General features: G+C 46.7%; 1 protein-coding gene and 1 long non-coding RNA gene across 4 annotated transcripts in view; one reads left to right on the top strand and one right to left on the bottom strand.

Moving 5' to 3' along the window:
* Positions 1 to 134, bottom strand: part of LOC310671094 — a 37637-nt gene extending 37503 nt beyond the window's left edge. Inside the window, exon 1 of the long non-coding RNA XR_014507774.1 lies at positions 1 to 134. This is a non-coding gene — a long non-coding RNA (uncharacterized lncRNA).
* On the top strand, positions 7 to 17780 carry DHX16 (DEAH-box helicase 16). Of its 3 annotated transcripts, none has more exons than XM_083424774.1 (20): positions 7 to 361; positions 2699 to 2967; positions 3054 to 3219; positions 4450 to 4506; positions 4992 to 5246; positions 6457 to 6681; positions 7885 to 8079; positions 8268 to 8378; positions 8898 to 9013; positions 10317 to 10527; positions 11073 to 11171; positions 11264 to 11416; positions 11886 to 12026; positions 12917 to 13079; positions 13326 to 13444; positions 14387 to 14454; positions 15289 to 15451; positions 16197 to 16358; positions 16858 to 17031; positions 17540 to 17780. In XM_083424774.1, exons 1-20 carry the CDS (start codon positions 158 to 160, stop codon positions 17666 to 17668), a joined length of 3180 nt encoding a protein of 1059 aa, XP_083280900.1. In that variant the 5' UTR covers positions 7 to 157; the 3' UTR covers positions 17669 to 17780. The 3 variants fall into 3 exon arrangements, with proteins under 3 accessions (XP_083280900.1, XP_083280902.1, XP_083280901.1); XM_083424776.1 differs by having other exon boundaries at positions 149 to 361; positions 4450 to 4565; positions 4913 to 5246; XM_083424775.1 differs by lacking the exons at positions 7 to 361; positions 2699 to 2967 and having other exon boundaries at positions 3202 to 3219; positions 4445 to 4506.
* The last annotated feature ends 1191 nt before the right edge of the window (positions 17781 to 18971 follow it).

Here is an 18971-nt window from a genome sequence, read left to right as displayed (position 1 = left end):
CGTCTCTATGATCCTCCCGTCTCTATGGTCAGCCACGGCGCAACAACAGCAACCGGAAAGCGCTTCTTCAACCAGAGCGTCGACCGGCTGGCGAGGGCGCATGTCCGGAAGCGCTCGAAGGTGACGGGAGCCGTTGGAGAACCGGCTTTCCGCTGCCATGGCGGGCGAACTGGAGCGCTGGGTGTCCGGGCAGCTTCACTCTCTGCTGGGGCTGAGCGAACGCCATGTGGTCGCCTTCATGGTGGGCCTGGCTCACCGGAGCCGAACCCCGGAGGACCTGCTCGCGCGCCTGGAGGAGACGGAGACGCTGCGCGCCGCGGACCCTTCGGCGCGAGCCTTCGCGCAGCAGCTGTGGGAGCGGGTGAGGCCCCGGCGGCCGTTGGGCGCGAGGCCGGACTCGGGGGCGGGAAGGGGGGGGGGAATAACGCGTCAGAAACAAAGCGACGCTGAAGTTCTCTGGGGGTGGCGCGCCTTGACAACGATACTTGGCATTTGGTGCTTGTGAGTGTCCAGGTAGAGTTACCACCTTTCTACTGGCAAAAGGCGGGGCCGGGCGGTTGGTGGACGATTTCTCTTTTTTCTTCTGGTGCTGAAGTGACTTCAAAGCCATCCATTACAACCTACAGGTTGTAATGGCCATCCATTGCAGCCCAACAGGATGGCCCCTCTGGAATTTGTCACACATGCATACGCTCACATGACTTTGTAAATCTGTCCGTGCTTGGCTGCCCAGAGCTTAAATGCATGCCCTTCCACACACATGCATTTGGAGAGGATCCCTAACTTAGCGAAAAGGGGGGCGGGAGAGAGAGACCCGAAATACAGGACATAGCATTTCACATTGAAATATGGAACAATCCGGTGTTATGCAGAACAGGTGGCAACCCTCTGCCCATAGCGCTTCCAGGATGTGAGACTGGCCACCCTTGGAAGACAGCTCAGGAACTTTGCTTGGTCCAAAATGGTGCATACAGATGCAGTGTTTCTCAGACTTGGGTCCCCGTCTGTTGTTGGACTACAGCTCCCATCATCCCTGACCACTGGTCCTAGTTAAGGATGATGGGAGTTGTAGGCCAACAACAGCTGGGGACCCAAGTCTGAGAAAGATTTGGGTTTATGGCTGGGGGCTTCACCTCCATCGTCCAGCCCGGACCCTGAGGTCCAGCTCCAAGGACCTTTTGGTGGTTCCCTCATTGTGAAAAGTGAGGATACAGGGAACCAGGCAGAGAGCCTTCTCAGTAGTGGCGCCTGCCCTTTGGAACACCCTCCCATAACATGTCAAGGAGATAAACAACTATTTGACTTTTAGAAGACACCTTTTCAGATAAGTTTTATTGTGTTTTTAATATTTTGTTGGGAGTGGCTAGAGCAACCCAGTTAGATGGGCAGCATAGAAATAAAATTGTTTTTAAAAATTAAAAAATTATCCAGTAGCACCTTGGAGACCAACTAAGTTGGTTCTGGGTATAAGCTTTCGTGTGCATGCACACTTCTTCAGATACCAACAATAAAATTGTTTTTGTTCAGATCTCATATGAACCCCTGTGTTGAAAAAGCTGCACTGGTTGCCAGCTTGTTCCCTGGGCCCCATTCACGATGCTTCTGTTAGTGCCTACAGCCTTAAATGACTTGGGAACTGAAATACCTGAAAGACTGCCTCCTCCCTACAAAACTACTGGTGCCAAGATCGGCACTTTTGATAGTTTCTGTGCCTTCAGAAGTTGGGGTGGGGGTGGCTCTGAAGAGGCCATTCTCTGTGGTGGTCGCTAGGTTGTGGAACTCCCTCTCCACAAAGGTATATCTGGCACCTTTCTTATACAGCTTACACTGATTGCTGAGGACGCATCTCTAACCTTGCTTTTGACACTTGTGGTGTATATTTTTAGGACCCACCTTATTTCTGTAATTTTGTTCTTAAACTGTTTTTAATATTCACCTTGGGGTAAAGGGTGGGTAATTGTAAAAACAATCGTCATCATCATCTTGTTATTTTTACAGTTGGTCAGTATTATCCCCATTTTATAGATGTGGAGGGGAATGAGGCTAAGAGTTGTGCTGAAGGCCACTTAGTGAATCTCTGACAAAGATGCAGTTGTCTTTCAGCCACTGTGCTAGCTCTCTACACTTTAAATGCATCTGGTTGTACATAAAGTGCAACTAATGTGAGGAGCAGGTGAGGGATGGGGAAATTTGTGGTTAGGAAGCACAGCTGAAGCATCACCCTGAGAGGAGTTATCTTTTTGAGAAATGGTAATAGGCACTCAAGGGATGCGGGTTTTGCGTGTGAGGATGGAAGTGGGTAAAACCTCAGTGCCTAGGACTTGCCGATCGTCAGGTTGGCGGTTCAAATCCCCGCGGCGGGGTGCGCTCCCGTTGCTCAGTCCCAGCGCCTGCCAACCTAGCAGTTCGAAAGCACCCCCGGGTGCAAGTAGATAAATAGGGATCGCTTACTAGCGGGAAGGTAAACGGCGTTTCCGTGTGCTGCGCTGGCTCACCAGATGCAGCTTGTCACGCTGGCCACGTGACCCAGAAGTGTCTTCGGACAGCGCTGGCCCCCGGCCTCTTAAGCGAGACGGGCGCGCAACCCCAGAGTCGGACACGACTGGCCCGTACGGGCAGGGGTACCTTTACCTTTATGGAAGTAATAGTTTCCTTGTTTTCTGTGTCTGATTTGTTCCCTCACCAAATTTCCTGGTAGGTTCCGCACCAGGCCCCACGGGAACGGCCAGCTAGGTTGGCCGAACAGGAAGCCTTGGCCTTTCAGCAGAAGAACCGTTCATACACCGTGCTGGAGGACAGCGATGATGAAGAGACTGGCGAGGCAGCTCGGGGCTCCAAACGTCAGCGCCCTCCGCGAGGCCCTGAGGGCAAGCAGCGGAAGCGGCATAAACACCTGAGGCAGCGCAAGGAGGAAGAGGAAGACGACAAGGACTCTGATGAGAAGGGCAGCCGAGATGATGGGGGAAAGTGAGTATCAGTCACTTGCAGAGAGCAAGATTGGGTGAGGAGCAAAGGAAGCGATAGTGATAATTCTTTTGTCATTCTTGGTGTAGGAAGTCAGCAGCATCCCCCACCATTAAGGAGGATTCAGAGGATGAGTGGGACCGGAGTGAGCGAGAGCGACTGCAGGACCTGGAGGAGCGGGACGCTTTTGCTGAACGTGTCAAACGCAAGGACAAGGAGAAGACACGCAACATTCTGGAGCGTTCAGACAAGAAGGTGTGGCCTCAGCCTGTGGCCCCTGCTTTTGGCAGCCCTTCCTGATTGCTCTCCCTGGTTTGTGCCGCCCTCTGTCTAACCTGAATGTCTCACGCTGCCCATCTGTTTTTTATTGCTGCCAGGAATTATCCACTTGTGGTTGAAAAAAATCTGGCTTAAAATCTGATCTCGGTACCTAATACCTTTAAAACACAGTAGGATTGTGCATCTACTCAAGCTTTAAAAGCATCCACTGCAGAATTCAGTCTTTTACTAATCACAGCTTTTCTGACCCTTATGGCAGCAAAAGAATGCCTCAAAGAGAGTTTGGGTAACATCTGGTAAAATGTCATTTTAAGAAAAGGAGAGGTTCCTGAATTACGATTTCAGTGTTCAGTAATAGGGCATAAGTACACTGTGTACCTCCTCATCACTAAGCTCCTTTCCCCAAACAACAAGAGGGAATGAGTTACACAAAACAGCAAGGTCATTCAGAGTTACTTAATTCTGCGCATTTGCTGATGTTGCACATCTCTGTGCAGGTTACCCTAGTGTAGAATTTTAGCTCTGTATTCATATATTCTAAAGCATGGAAGTACCTGTGTAAGATTGGCACCTAAACAATGCTGGCATATAGGACCCCGTCCTTTTTTACTCATTTTCCTCACTTCATTCTTTGCAAGGACTTCTTTTCCATTTTCTAGTACTAAACCTGCCCCAACTTTCCTTGCAATTTTGAAATGTCTGCCTTGCCTACTCCATGGTTCTTGCCTCAAGGCCATGTGCTCTAATAATTCTTGCTAGTATTTTCTTTGCCATTTATATACTTCATGCTGTGTATATTTAATTATGTAATTATTATATTTAATTCTCAGCTTTGATGCTGATTTTTTTAAACAATTTATATCCTACTTAACTACAGCTGTCTATAAATGGTTTACAAAGATGCAGTACAAAAAACAAAGATTAGTTAAAATTATAAAATCAAACTTCAATTAAAGTGCATTCTGGCTTCTGCAGTTAGAGAAGGATAAGAGAAGTCATGTGTAAATTATGGAATGGGGAAAAGTCAGGGAGGGTAATGGTTTTCTTGCTGAAAATGTTCCTAACAATTCTGTGGACTTGTGCATGACCAATCCATAGTCTTTAAAAATATTGCACCAAAAGTGTGGTGATAGGGACCCTGTTGACAATCTGCTTTGGTTGAACTATATGTTTGTGTCTTTTGTCTTCTGATCCTGCCAAGTCTAGGCCTATGAAGAGGCTCAGAAGCGTCTGAAGATTGCAGAAGAAGATAAGAAAGTTATGGTAGGAACTTTATTTTTACTGTTGGATGGTGTAGCTTCTGGCTCATTAAATTTGTAGCTGTATTCTACAAGTTGTAGTTATATTCTACAATATTTTAATACATCTTATTTTTTAACCACTAATCTTTTTATTCTTAACTATCTTTGATCAGACTAATAGAATGATTTTACCTTTATTCCCTGAATGCCACACAATGTGTGTACTGGGGTATAAGGGGTAACCGCAGCTTTTCAGAAAAGTGCAAAATTAATGATTTGCAACCGTTTTTCCTGCTTGCATACATTAGCTTTCATGGGGCAGTTTGGCTGGTGGGTTTCGCAAGCTACCAACCTAGCAGAAATACTTTCTCCTAGTGAGAGGCTGGTTTAGAAGCCTATTTATTTCACAAAAGCCCAGTTCATATTAGGGATCATGAATCAAACTCTCATTGTCCTTGCTATTTGACTTACTTGCCTGGCCCCATATTTTCCCTTTCTGCCTGACAGGTTCCAGAGCTGCGTAAGAAGTCCCGCCGAGAGTACTTGGCGAAACGCGAAAAGGACAAGATAGAAGACTTGGAGGCAGAGATAGCCGATGAGGAGTACCTCTTCTCTGAGCTTAACCTAACCGCCCAAGAGCGGCAGGAGCTGGAATACAAGCGTGAAGTTCGCGACTTGGCAAAACGGTACAAGCAAGCTGGAGAACAGGAAAAGTTGGAGAAGAGCAATCGCTACTATATGCCTGAGGAGAGTCGCAGCAAGGTAACTGTCATGCCCGTAGCAAAATTGGGAGCCTAGACCCCTATGAAGAATGGTTGGTAAAAGGAGCTCTGTGACAGAGTATATGTATAATGCCATTAACTCAGGGGTAGGGAACTTTGGGCCCTCCAGATATTGTTGAACTGCAACTCCCATCAGCCTTGACCATTGCCCATACTCATAGATATCTCATAGAGAGTCGGAAGGAACCCTGAGGATTATATAATCCAACCCCTTGCAATGCAGCTGTCCCTTATGGGGATCGAACCTGCAACCTTGGCGGTTCTCAGCACATTTGGGGGATAAAATTGGTTTGCTGAGATTTCAGACCAAGGCTCAGCAATACATACACTTGTTTGCAAACAAGATCCCTGTATTTACTTATAGTATGTAGAATTGCATGGCCCGGTAGCAATAGAAGACAACATATTTTGCCTAGTCATATCTGCCTTCCCTTCACTTCCTATAGTGCTGTGAACGTTGAGTATAACAAATGGAGAGGAGGAGACAGAACATAGCAACATCTCTCCCCTATCCCAAGAGTATGCTGTTTGCATTAGCAGCTTGCAGCAGTTTCAGCTGGAATGTTTGGGACTCTTATGCAGGAGAGTCCTCTGATAAAATTGGTTACCATACAGAACTGCTCTGGGGGAATGTGCTTCTGTAATTGTGGCATGCCTAGGATGGTGCTGCACTTTGTTTTTCTCCTTAGAAATGAATGGCAAGCATTCCTTCATATGGGAGAAAGTGATGAGGATAAATCTCTTTGCCATTATTGATCTCAGCCATTGAGAATCAAGTCTGTTTTTGGCTGCATAGCCACACCCTAAGTTCTGTTTCTTGGTCACACAGTAGTCCAAGCGCAGGGAACCTCCAGTCCTAAAACTAATTTTATGTGGGTGGCAAGGTGGCACATAAGCCTTGCCCGCTGCTAGTATCTGGTCCCCAGTGGATTACCATGGCGAGAGAAAAGTTGCTCACCCTTACACTGCAGAATGGTAGATAGTGAAAACTTGCTTCCATATACAAGAAGAGTGTCTGAGGGTTTGATGCTTGTTCAACATGGCTTATGTAAACTCAAATGCGGCATACTTTTGAATAAATGTGCAACAGTTTGGGCTGTGAATATACCTCCAATTCAGTGCTGCCTCACAAGGCTGAGATACAAGATGCACAAAGGAAATTTCCATACTGATCTGTTTTTGCCCTGCAGAAGATACCTGATCGCTATGAGGATCCCCAGACAGAGGATCACATGGCCCCGCGAGATGAGCAGCGGCGCTGGGAGGAGGACCACATTGGAGCAGCTTCCCTCCGTTTTGGGGCCCGGGATGCCAGTCAGCGCCATCCTCACAAAGACTATGAATACGTGCTTGAAGAGGATGAGATGATCCAGTTTGTGAACGCCGTGCAGATGCGGGGCACAAACCAGGGCAAGGTGAGAGTAGGTTGTTGGTTAGGGAATGGGACACAGGGCGGCTGGGACCAGAATAGTTAAATCGTGCAGTGAAGTTGTCTTGAAGAGAAACTGCTGGGTGAAAAGAAAACAAGGCCGTATTTGACGTGATTGAAAGGGAGCAAGCAAACTGTGTTACAGATAAGAAAACATTTGGGGACATCAGGAGATGGAGAATGCAACAAATTGCTCCGTAGAAGCTTGAAAGAGAATTGCAGATTAAGCACTTATGCATAGCTGATGGTGGGAAATAGGGTAGTACCATGAGATGGAGCAGAGCTTCTTCATATTGCTGAATGTGTGCAAACTAGACATGATAGGGGCATTCACGTGTTTGTTCACTTGTCTTCCCCATTTCCTATTCACCCACGAGTCATCACTGAGACAGATGAACAACAAATGTGGCTGCCTCCAGTATACCTGTTGTTTTGACAGCTTTCCTGAGCATCTTTAGAAGCAGCTTGTTTGAGCCTTGCTTGTTTGAGCAGGGATTTGGTGTTAGATATGTCAGTATTTGGAGACGTGGGTGGCGCTGTGGGTTAAACCACAGAGCCTAGGACATGCCGATCAGAAGGTCGGCGGTTTGAATCCCCGCGACGGAGTGAGCTCCTGTTGCTCAGTCCCTGTTCTTGCCCACCTAGCAGTTCGAAAGCACATCAAAGTGCAAGTAGATAAATAGGTACCGCTCCGGCGGGAAGGTAAACAGTGTTTCTGTGTGCTGCTCTGGTTCGTCAGAAGCGGCTTAGTCATGCTGGCCACATGACTCGGAAGCTGTATGCCAGCTCCCTTGGCCAGTAAAGCGAGATGAGCATCGCAACCCCAGAGTCGGCCACGACTGGACCTGACGGTCAGGGGTCCCTATACCTATACCTATGTTAGTATTTAAGCTCAAGTATGCATAGACACCTGCATGCTCAAGTTCTGTTTACATAGGATAAGCTACTGGAAGATAGGAAAATGCCTTGTACTGTGGCAATCCAAATATCCATTTAGCCCAGAGTTATTTCTGGGATCTTCTGCATGTAAAGCGTGGTACTCGGCAACTGAACTGCCATGCTTCCTCAGTTCTGCATGTGGAGCTGGCTTTTCCCAGTGGCAGGATTTAAGTGTAGAACAACAGGGATTTCACTCATGGTCTGTTGCTCTGGGGTAACTAAATCTCTGCGGTCACTCTGTTTCACTTAGTCCGTGGAGGAGAATCCAGAGTTGTCCGAAGCTGAGCGCAAGAAGCTTTCCATCCAGGAGGTGCGCCGCAGCCTGCCCATCTTTCCTTACCGTGCAGACCTGTTGGCCGCGATTGCCGAACATCAGACGCTTATCATAGAAGGAGAGACTGGCTCTGGCAAGACCACTCAGATCCCACAATACTTGTTTGAAGAGGTAACTTCGCACAGAAAGCGAGGGATTGTGAAGATCAAGTAAACCTGCACTTTGGCTAGCTAGAGGAAGTGCTCCCTTGGCACTTGCTGCCTCTTCCTAGTACTGTAGAAGCTTTTCAGCATCTGAATGAACAGCCCAGTACAAATGCAGCCTGTGAGTGTTAAGGGAGGTTTTCTCTCTTCCTACAGGGCTACACACAGAAAGGAATGAAGATTGGTTGCACCCAGCCCAGGCGAGTGGCAGCCATGAGTGTCGCTGCCCGTGTTTCCCAGGAAATGGGTGTCAAACTTGGAAATGAGGTATGTACTTGGAGGTGGGGGGCTGCAGAAGAAAAATGTATGTCCTGTTCCCAGTTGTTTCGGCTAGTCATTTCTGTATTGATTTTTACAGTGTCTAGTAGTCCTAACAGCAGCCTACTTGGTTTCAGATAAATATGCTTTGCTGGTGTGACAATGTTTGTGCGTTAATAGATGGGAAGGTCCCATCCTTCCCTTTTGGAATATATTTGGGTAACCGAGAAGATAGGTGTTAAATCAGCTTGGAGTAAACTAGGGTCTCCTTTCTATGCATCCTTTGTTTGTCCATGTCTGTCCTTGATCTCGTGGTAGTACAACCAGCAGGGCTGGCACTGCTATCACCCAGAGGTCAGGTACAGTGTTTCCTTCTTTCTTTCTGATGGGAATTTGTATACAGCTTACAAATGTATGTGTCCCGTTTTTAGACTATTGAGCTAAATTGACTTCCTAGCCAAATACTGTTCTGTGGGTAATAAGGATGGTTTCATGGAAACCTGTATCTAAAATTCAGCCTTTCCACAGGTGGGCTATAGCATTCGTTTTGAGGACTGCACCTCAGAGCGGACGGTGCTGAAGTACATGACAGATGGGATGCTGCTGAGAGAATTCCTCACTGAGCCTGACCTGAGCAGCTACAGGTGAGCAACAAACTACCCCCTAGAAGTCTGTAGAGAGCTCAGTTGGGAGGTGGTGGAGAGCCAGTGTGGTGTAGTGATTAGGAGCGGTAGTCTCATAATCTGGGGAACCGGGCTCACGTCTCCGCTCCTCCACATGCAGCTGCTGGGTGACCTTGGGCCAGTCACACTTCTCTGAAGTCTCTTAGCCCCACTCACCTCACAGAGTGTTTGTTGTGGGGGAGGAAGGGAAAGGAGAATGTTAGCCGCTTTGAGACTCCTTAAAGGGAGTAAAAGGCGGGATATCAAATCCAAACTCTTCTTCTTCTTCTCTATTGTTTCTGAGGGATGGTTGAGCTAGATTAGGTAGAATGCTCAGGAGAAAACCTTGATTTGGGGTTATATAGAGTTACAAGATGGGCTAAATACTAGTATGTGTTGTATTGAACATGGAATGCAGCTTCAATACCAGAGCCCCAACTTTGCTTGTATACATACAATAAAAATGTAAGCATGTCATCACACTGCAGTTCACTTGGCCACACACAGGTGGTGCTCAAAACTACAGCATGTTGAGCGGCATCTGAGGAGAGCCACAGAGGGTCAGTCAGAACAGGCTGCTGCAGCGCCCCTTCCGGCAGCCACTCTTCTCCTCTAGCTTCTCTGACTGCTATTCCTGGAGCTCCTGCCTGCAGGATCAATATACCTTACTCCTCCACAGCCTTCTTGGAGGAATGCTGCTTCTGCCACCAATTAGGATAAAGAGTTGGGCCTGCAGGAGGAACAGCAAGGAAAGAAAAGGCATTCAGAAGTGGCAGTTAGCTGGCCTAGTAATCTTCTGATGTTGCTGATGAGGCACAGAGAAGTTGGCAGTGGTGGCAGCAGCAGATTCCTAGGCTGGCTGCTGCTTGTAGCATCCTTCCTGTTGCTCACCTGCCTGGTCAACTCTATCCTGGTTGGGTGCAGGGGCATGAGACGGAAAGGGGAAGGTCTAAGAGGTTAGTGTAAGAGGGGGAGGGATAGGCAGAGTTGGTGCGGAATGGGGGTGGGTCGGCAGGGTTAGCAATCAATGGGAGCAGGTGCACAGCCCCAGTTATATAAATAAAAACCCAATAGCAGTTTCCTAGTCCTCAAGATTGTGGAGAGAAACATAGAAGCAGTTTCTACTAAGAAGGAAAGGAGTAACTGAGAAGGTCTTTTCAGTGGGGAGGCACTGCTTAGTACAGCTGCCATCCCACGCTGCTCATGTTCTTTGTACTAAATGGTCCATAGCTTTTAAATGACAACTGGTAGTTCAGCAGCACGGCCTCCCTAATTTCTTCCCTAGTGTCGTCATCATAGATGAGGCTCACGAGCGCACGCTGCACACAGACATCCTGTTTGGGCTGATCAAGGACATTGCTCGCTTCCGGCCTGAGCTGAAGGTGCTGATTGCCAGCGCCACCCTGGATACGGAGCGCTTTTCCACCTTCTTTGACGATGCTCCCATCTTCCGCATTCCTGGGCGCCGCTTCCCTGTTGACATCTTCTACACCAAGGTCAGCAAGCAGAAAGGACTGTTGTGGGTTGTGTGTGTGAACATCGCTAAGGAAACACAGCTGCACTGATGAGCAGAACCAGTGCTCATGACAATAGTATACCAAAGGAGCTAAACACAGTGCTATTACTTTTTTAAAAAGCAAGATTCCCAGAACTGAATCTGGGCCAGATTCAACCAATGGATCCTGCTAGCAGAAGTCCACAGAAGGATTTTGCAATAGGGCTTTTGCCCCCTATCCCTTGCATTGGCGCTGAGTGGGGTCAGGAGAGCCCCCGGAAAAGCAGGGGGAGGGGAGATAGTGAGGACTTTGATTAAAAGGTAAACTGTGAATGACACCGTGTTTAATGGAGAGAGAGGAATATCAGCAAGTCTTGGTGTTAGAATAAGCGGAAGACAGGTGCTGGAAGCAGCAGTGAAATTAGGCTCCCCAAAAGAGAGATCAAGTGGTACAAGTTGTAACAGAAGCCACTGCGAGGCAGAGATGGGCTTTGCTTATATGGGTCAGTAGGAGATAGTGATTTCTCTCTACCTTCCATCCTCTAGGCTCCAGAAGCTGATTACCTGGAAGCCTGTGTGGTATCAGTACTGCAGATCCATGTTACACAGCCTCGAGGGGACATCCTTGTATTCCTCACTGGCCAGGTATGTCTGTGTTTGTTTCAGGGCCCACTTTGTCCTTGGACGGAGAGGGGGGAGACATGCAACAGCATCCAACTCCCATTATTTGTTGACAGGAAGAAATCGAAGCATGCTGTGAGATGTTGCAAGATCGATGCCGTCGTCTGGGTTCCAAGATTGCAGAACTTCTGGTCCTCCCCATTTATGCTAACCTGCCCTCTGACATGCAGGCCAAGATCTTTGAGCCAACCCCACCAGGGGCCAGGAAGGTAGGAGCATGGAGTAGAGAAGGAAAGGGGAGAGAAGCTTTGGCTGTTTGCAGTGGAGCTTTATGTCTCTTTACCCACTCTGGAGGAAGGGAGCACTGGCAGGTTTGGGCTATAGAGATAGTGGTGATTTTAGGAACTGGTTTTGTGTTTCAGGGGATGGAGTTTCAAGCTGTTTAGTGTCCTGGGTTTGTGGCTTTGAAGGGGATTGTGCAAGGACCAGTTTTGAGTTCACAGTCTGGAGTCAGACTGTTGGCTCAACTATCCTGCCATTGTTTACTCTGGCTGACACAGGTCCTTCCCAGCCCTTTTGCCTGAAATCCTTTTTAAATGAAGAAGCCAGGTCTAAACTTTCATCAAAGCATGGGCTCTTACCACTGAGTTATGTCCCTTCCTCTCATAGTGTGCTTTTAGGCTATGACAGAAGCAGGTGACCTGACCAGTTAGCTTATGTATCTCTTCCCTTCTCCAGGTTGTCGTAGCCACCAACATTGCGGAGACATCTCTGACCATAGACGGCATCATATATGTGATTGACCCTGGTTTTTGCAAGCAGAAGAGCTACAACGCTCGCACAGGCATGGAGTCGCTCATTGTCACTCCATGCTCTCGGGTACCGGGCTTCTCTACTTCTATTCATCACACTCCTAAGCTTAGTCTTTGGGTTAACCTGCAATTTTTATTCAGTCCATTTCCTCTCTCAGGGAGAACAGTCTAGCTACCAAATAAAATACCAGGGAGAGGGTGTAAACTGTACGAATGGGTTATGCAGCATAAATTAGAGATGTACAAGACGTGACTCTGTTAAGCCACAAGTTTGAATCTGTTTTTTCTGTCTCAAAATCCCCATACGGTAGCATCTACATAGCCACAAATGGCTTATGTGTTGGTTACCAGTACATTACAGGGAGCCTGGGACCAGTGGCTAGGAAGTGGGTCTTGGGTACAGTGTAACTTTTAAGGGACAGAAAAGTGAAAGCTGACAAGGTGATAGCTAGGTATCAAAGCAAAAATGGATTGTTGTTGGTCACTCTCATCATAAAAGATGTTGAGACCACTTTTGTAAAAGTAAATCAGAACATCTTGTGCAATGGTTTGCTAGGAAAATTTAGATTCCCAACTGTAAACACATGTTTCCACTTCCAGTGAAATGATTGAAACTTACATATGTTTGTGGGGGTTTTATGGTGTGCCTGCATCTGGTTTCTGAGTCTGCCTTGAGCACTGCATACATTTCAAGTGTGCCTTTTCCACAGTCATAAGGACTATAGATGTGCCCATATACTCAGTGAAGCCAGACCTTCTGTATGTGCCGTGCTAGACAGCAACATGGAATTCTAGACCACCTTAATCAGGAACATGTTCATTTCACTGAGGTGCTGTTAGTCCTCATAATAACCCTGATAAGTTGTCCTTGGGATCTGGTGGGATAAGTTGTCAGTTGTCACCCCCTACATCCTCACAGACGCAATGCTTCATTGTCTCCTTCCCTCTTTCCCTCAGGCTTCTGCCAACCAGCGAGCAGGACGGGCTGGCCGTGTGGCTGCAGGGAAGTGCTTCCGTCTCTACACAGCCTGGGCCTACAAGAATGAGATGGAGGAGACCACAGTGCCAGAAATTCAAAGGACCAACCTGGGCAATGTGGTGCTGCTGCTCAAAAGCCTGGGTGCGTGGCTGGTCAATCTAGGATGAGAATGATGTACAGGAGTTGCTCAACTTTCCCTAAAACACCTCCTTATTAAGGCTTCTCTGGATGAGAACAAGAGTTTGAGTGTTTTTAAGCCCATCATTTCCTAGGGTCCTATTTTCCATTTTTTAAAAAATGGGAGGGGGTGCATTTCCTGGTGACAGAAACCCTTGGAAGTTTTGCAGGGTGTTTCTAAGTCTAGCTTTCCTCCATTTCTCCCTTTAGGCATCAACGACCTGATCCACTTTGACTTCATGGACCCACCGCCCCATGAAACTCTAGTATTGGCACTGGAGCAACTCTATGCCCTGGGAGCCCTCAACCATCTTGGCGAGCTCACCAAGGTAATCATTTCATAGGCTCAAGGACATGCTCTGCTATCTGGGCTGAAAGTGAGCTGGATTTTCTAGCTGGCTTCATTGGGAAAAGAGCTGGAAGTAGGAAAGGAGGCCAGAGCTTCAAGCACACTGACATCTTCTGCTTGCTCCCCAGTTCAGGGCTTCGTGGGTACAGATGGTTTTCACAGCATTGTTATGGATGATGTAAAATACTTGCCATTTTCCACCTGAAAGATGGTAGGGTGTTGCCCTGTGGTAGAGCTCTGTTGAGCAACTACAATGCTAGATTTAGGAGCCTATGCTCAGGTTGCTGCTGAGACAGAAAGCTAGCTGGTGGCCTTGGGCCTTTCACTATTTCTCAGCCTAACCTAGGCTCACGCTATTATTGTGATGAAAGACGAGGGGGACACGAATGCTACCCTAAGCTCATTAGAAGGATATAAAAAATGTAAGAGATAATAAATGTCTTCCATGGGTTGAACATGCCCTTCTACTATGATCTTGACGAAACTCAAAAGCTAGGCAGTGTTAGGAAAAGTGGTGAAACTGTTCCCAAGGAAAGGTTTCAAATGGTTAAATTACACTTTTTATTTATTTGTGCAATAGCCCACTGCATCCCAGTGACTCCAGGTAGGCACCAATATGAAAACATGAAACCCCCAATTAGGACAGTTAACCTGAAAGGGGGTGTTTCTGGGACAGGATTTGGGATTTCCTCTGCAGGAGGAGTTTGCCCCCTTCCTTCCTTCCTTCCTTCCTTCCTTCCTTCCTTCCTTCCTTCCTTCCTGTCAGCATATGTGATCAGTTGCATCCATGCACAAACTAAGTGTCAGGATACAGCTGCACCCCCCCTCTGCTCTTACAAGGAAGACTAATGCATTGTGGAGTTGAAGTCAACATTTGTGCATTTGTACAGCAAAGTTTGCCCTTCTTGTGTTCTGTATTTAGCTGGGCCGGAAGATGGCAGAGCTGCCTGTGGATCCCATGCTGTCCAAGATGATCCTGGCTTCAGAACAGTGAGTCCTTCTCTGCCTTCCTCTGTCTCTTTCCAGCCAATTAATTGCGTGCTTAGCATTCCGTTCTAGTAACCACAAGCAAAGCTTGTGATCCCTATTATCTCTCTTAGTTCCTCTTAGTTCCGCCTACTTATTGCTATTTCCCCAGCAAATTCCAAAGCTCTCAAAAACCTGAACGAGCTCTATTAGAATTAACTGTTTCTAGAGAGGGAGCCATGTTAGGCTGTTAAGCAAAAATAACCATCTTATGGAATCGTAAAAACAAAGACATTTATAGATCTGCTTTTGTGTGTGCCTGTTGCTGTCATCATTGGCAATCTATTCCTTTCTTCTTTGTTGTGACTTGTGATCAAGAGTTGATTTCTTTTTTCACAGAGAATATAAGTGACCCACTAAGTAATAAACCATTCTACTCAGGGTAGTAAAACATTTGTTTTGTTTTGCTTTTAAATGGCAGGTGGCTAAAAGTAGATTTTATCTTGGTTGCATTTTAAGTATTGTAGATTTTTTATTTTTTTATTATCTAGTTAAAATTAATCCAAGCACATGGAACAAACACTTGGATAATATTAAATTCATTTGTAAATTAACCTGTTTTGAGTAGTTAGGTTTGTTTAGGAAACCTTGGAAGTACCAGATTTAAAATCAGTCCAGCTGCCCTTCAATTTTTCAGATTGTATTGCTTCTTGCTTCTGGTTGTCTTATTCCCCAGCTTTCTGAAATTACCTTCTGGTTGGCTTTCTATTGTAAGGCTGTTGCTCTGGATTGAGGCTGGCTTTGTTTCTGCCTTGCCAAGATCTAATGCTGTCCTGTTCCTCTGCTGGCATTCTCCAGGTACAAGTGCTCAGAGCAGATCCTTACCATCGCTGCTATGCTTTCAGTCAACAATGCCATTTTTTACCGGCCCAAGGACAAAGTGGTCCATGCTGATAATGCCCGCATGAACTTCTTCCTGCCTGGTGGGGACCACCTGGTTCTTCTCAATGTTTATAATCAGGTAAGGAAGAACTTCTAGGAACATAGGAAGCTGCCTTATACAGTCAAACTATTGGCCATCTAGCTAAGCACCATTTAGAGTCACTGACAGTGACATTCCAGGGTTTCAGAGATGGACATTCCCATCCTTATCAGGAGATACCTGGACTGAACCTTAGACCTTCTTCATGGAAAGGTGTTCTACCCAGAGCTATGAACCTTTGCTTATGCTGTGCATATGGAGTCAGGAAGGAGAGGGGCATTTTGTTAATCCGTTTCAATTGAGTATCAGGCTAGCTCAGGAAGAGAGTTGGCACAGTGGATGTGGATGACTTTCACGTGCTCGATTTGAGCAGAATGCTGTTTATAGTGGTGGTCTGCACCATGTTGCTAAGGAGTGTGATTACGTCTCCACTGCTAAAGCTCCTTAGAGCAGATTGAATAGATATTTGGTTGGTGAATTTCAATCCTTCGGGTAGGAGGATTGATTAGATCGCCCCTTGAGAACCCTAAGAGACTGGCATCCAAGTACATCTAGTAGCAAGAGATTAAGTTCATAGCCTTTCTGATTAAGGGTGTATTTAGGCAGGAATCCTGTTTTAGGGGTTAAGGGTCTAGTCACCTCTGACTAGGAAAGGCTCATTGGCCGTTAGGGCAAGAACTTAGGTACAATATTCCCTTGAGGGGCACTAGCTCTGTGGTTGTAGTTGGGTCGGTGGGTGGATGGGAGCCCAAAAAGTGGTTTATATCTCTCCTTTCCTCTTCAGTGGGTGGAGTGTGGTTACTCCATGCAGTGGTGCTATGAGAACTTCATCCAGTTCCGCTCCATGAGACGAGCCCGGGACGTGCGAGAACAGCTGGAAGGGTTGATGGAGCGCATTGAAGTGGACATCACTTCCAGCGAGGGAGACTACATCCCAGTCCGCAAGGTACAGGCTCTCCCCGGCTTCCATTACTTCCTCCAGGGCTGCTTGTAAATGTGGTGGTTGCCACATTTCTGCAGATCTAGAGATGGAGGGTGGGGGGAACCCACCATAGATTTGGGAGGCAAGGGAGAAGCTCTGTCGTACTTGGAAAGTAGTTCCATGCATGCCATAATTTAGTTGGATGCAACCCTGTGTGGGGAATAGCCCCGTGTTTCAACTTGACTTTGTTAAATTTCTGTGCATGAAATTGTGTTGCTAAATGTGTATTACGTAATGCAGAATGAAAGTGCACTGGAAACACAACCTACAACACGTTGTAGTAATTTTTCAGATCAAAGATTCTACCTACCAGTCCTAAATATATCATGCAACACTGAGCATTTTTGATCACTTGAAATGCCAGGGAGTGCAATAAGTAGATGGCTGTGTCAAGCGGAGCAAGCCGCCCCCCCCCCCATTATGTTTTCAGGTCTTTTTCATTCTTCCTCTTGTTCTTCCGCAGGCCATCACCGCTGGCTTCTTTTATCACACGGCCCGCCTGACCCGCAGTGGCTACAAGAGTGTCAAGCACCAGCAAACAGTGTTTGTCCACCCCAACAGTTCCCTCTTTGAAGAACAACCACGCTGGCTCATCTATCATGAGCTGGTCTTCACTACTAAAGAATTCATGAGACAGGTAAAAAGACCGTAATCCATGCTGGGACTTCTGGGGAGAACTTTTGAGATTGTAACTCGAGCTAAGCCCTAAAGGAGACAGATGACCCGTAATTTTAGAAGAAATCTGTATAACGTGGGTAGCATTTGCAAATCCAGCCTTGGTAACTGATACAGGAAGAGCTTGATGGGGGTCTTGTGATGGGGGTAGTCTGTCTTCCCACTGTACTAGCCTCCCAGTGAACATAGATTTTGAATGGAAAAGGTCCCAGGTTCAGTCTGTGACACATCTAATTAAAAGGACCACAGGTAGTAGTGATCTCTGCAGGAGAGCAGCTGCTAGTCAGAGTAAATAATTGTAAGTTAGACCAAAGGGCTTCATGGGTTTAGAAACATACTTGCATTTTATTGTGCTCACTCTTTAGCAGGGTCTATGGAACGCTTTGGTTTTTCCCCCCAAGAAGAAAATGATCAGTGTGCCAGTTGACAGTGAGTGGGGCCAACAATGAAATATTCTCTGTACCTTGCAGGTCATAGAGATTGACAGCACGTGGCTGTTGGAGGTGGCCCCGCATTACTACAAAGCCAAAGAGCTGGAGGATGCGTCCAACAAGAAACTACCCAAGAAAGTGGGGAAGACCCGGGAGGAGCTGGGATAGGCTTCTTCTCAGTTATCTGCTTTTCCCCACCAACCCTGGGACACTTATTTGTACAGCTGTATAGTTTTGATGTCATTTCAAGGCATTGAATAAAACCTTTTTTCTACAAACACTCATGAGTAATTGCTTCCCTTCTCTTTCTTGGTAAGAGGAGGAAAGTCTCTTTGGAACTCATACAGCTGTCTTGGACTGCAGTGTAGCTATGGCTATTTAAGCTACTATATTTTGTCACTTGTGTTGGCTATATTCATGCTATGCAAGCATTTGCACATTTTGCAGGGGAGTCCATTAATTCATCTAGGTCTAATACAGAATGCTATACAGCATTCACAGCAGTTCCCAGCCAATGCAGGCAGCTAACCTACACTCAGGGGCAGTTCATACATTATATTGTGGTTGAACAGTTTGGTTAAGGATTTCCAGTATATAAAGCTGGCAGTTTGTGCTGCTAAAGTTAAAATTCTCTCAAGAATAAATGAATGCTGGAAATAATTCAGTGATAAGTAAATATGTTCTTATTCTCTAACTTACTCTGCTTCCCCCTGACAAGTTAAGCTCTGTGGGACACTGACATTCTGCTTCCAAACCTTGGAAAGCTTGACACACCTCTCATTTTAAGATTCAGGATGCCTTGGTGACATTTTTAAGCATCTTTGCAATCATTAAGATTAACATTTTCTCTTTAGCGAAAAGAAAGCTGACATTCTTAAGACTATTTCACAGTACCACTTTCTGTGCTCACACAATTATGACATTTGACACCATACCTCAACAAAGCTTCCAAAGATGCTACTAGCCGATGGGGAATTTACTAATGTAAAATCTGCTGTGCCTGTACAAAATCTGCAGTGTTGCTACAGGAAGCTGGAATGCCTGCCTTGTTTTTAGTTACATAGTAGAAAAAAACCCTATTTATGATACAGATATGTGTTGTAGAGAAATCTGAAACAGGCTTTTATTTATAGCAGTGGTTTTCATCCAGTGTGCGGTGGCACCCTGGGGTGCCTTGAATGATGGACAGGCAACACTGGCCTGCCTCTGTCCCTCTTTCTTTCCCTTTGATGTCCGCTTGCATCTCTACCTCCCCCAAAGGTTGTCAAAGCTGTTTGTTGCAGCAGCCCTGGCTGCAATCTCCCCAGGCGAATGGTGCCTCTGGGGCTGGCCAGGAGCTGCTTCCCAGGCCCCTGTGGGGCAGTGTGAGGAGGCACCTTGCTTTTGGAGTGGGGACAGCTTAGAGACCAGGGACGGCAGCAGTGGCTGCCTGGAGGACTCCCAAGAAGAGGGGAGAGTTCGAAAAAGGGTG

This window comes from Podarcis tiliguerta (assembly GCF_965153285.1).
Source record: "Podarcis tiliguerta genome assembly, chromosome: 2".
Lineage (NCBI taxonomy): Eukaryota > Metazoa > Chordata > Lepidosauria > Squamata > Lacertidae > Podarcis > Podarcis tiliguerta.
This window is presented reverse-complemented; position numbering and strand designations above follow the sequence as displayed.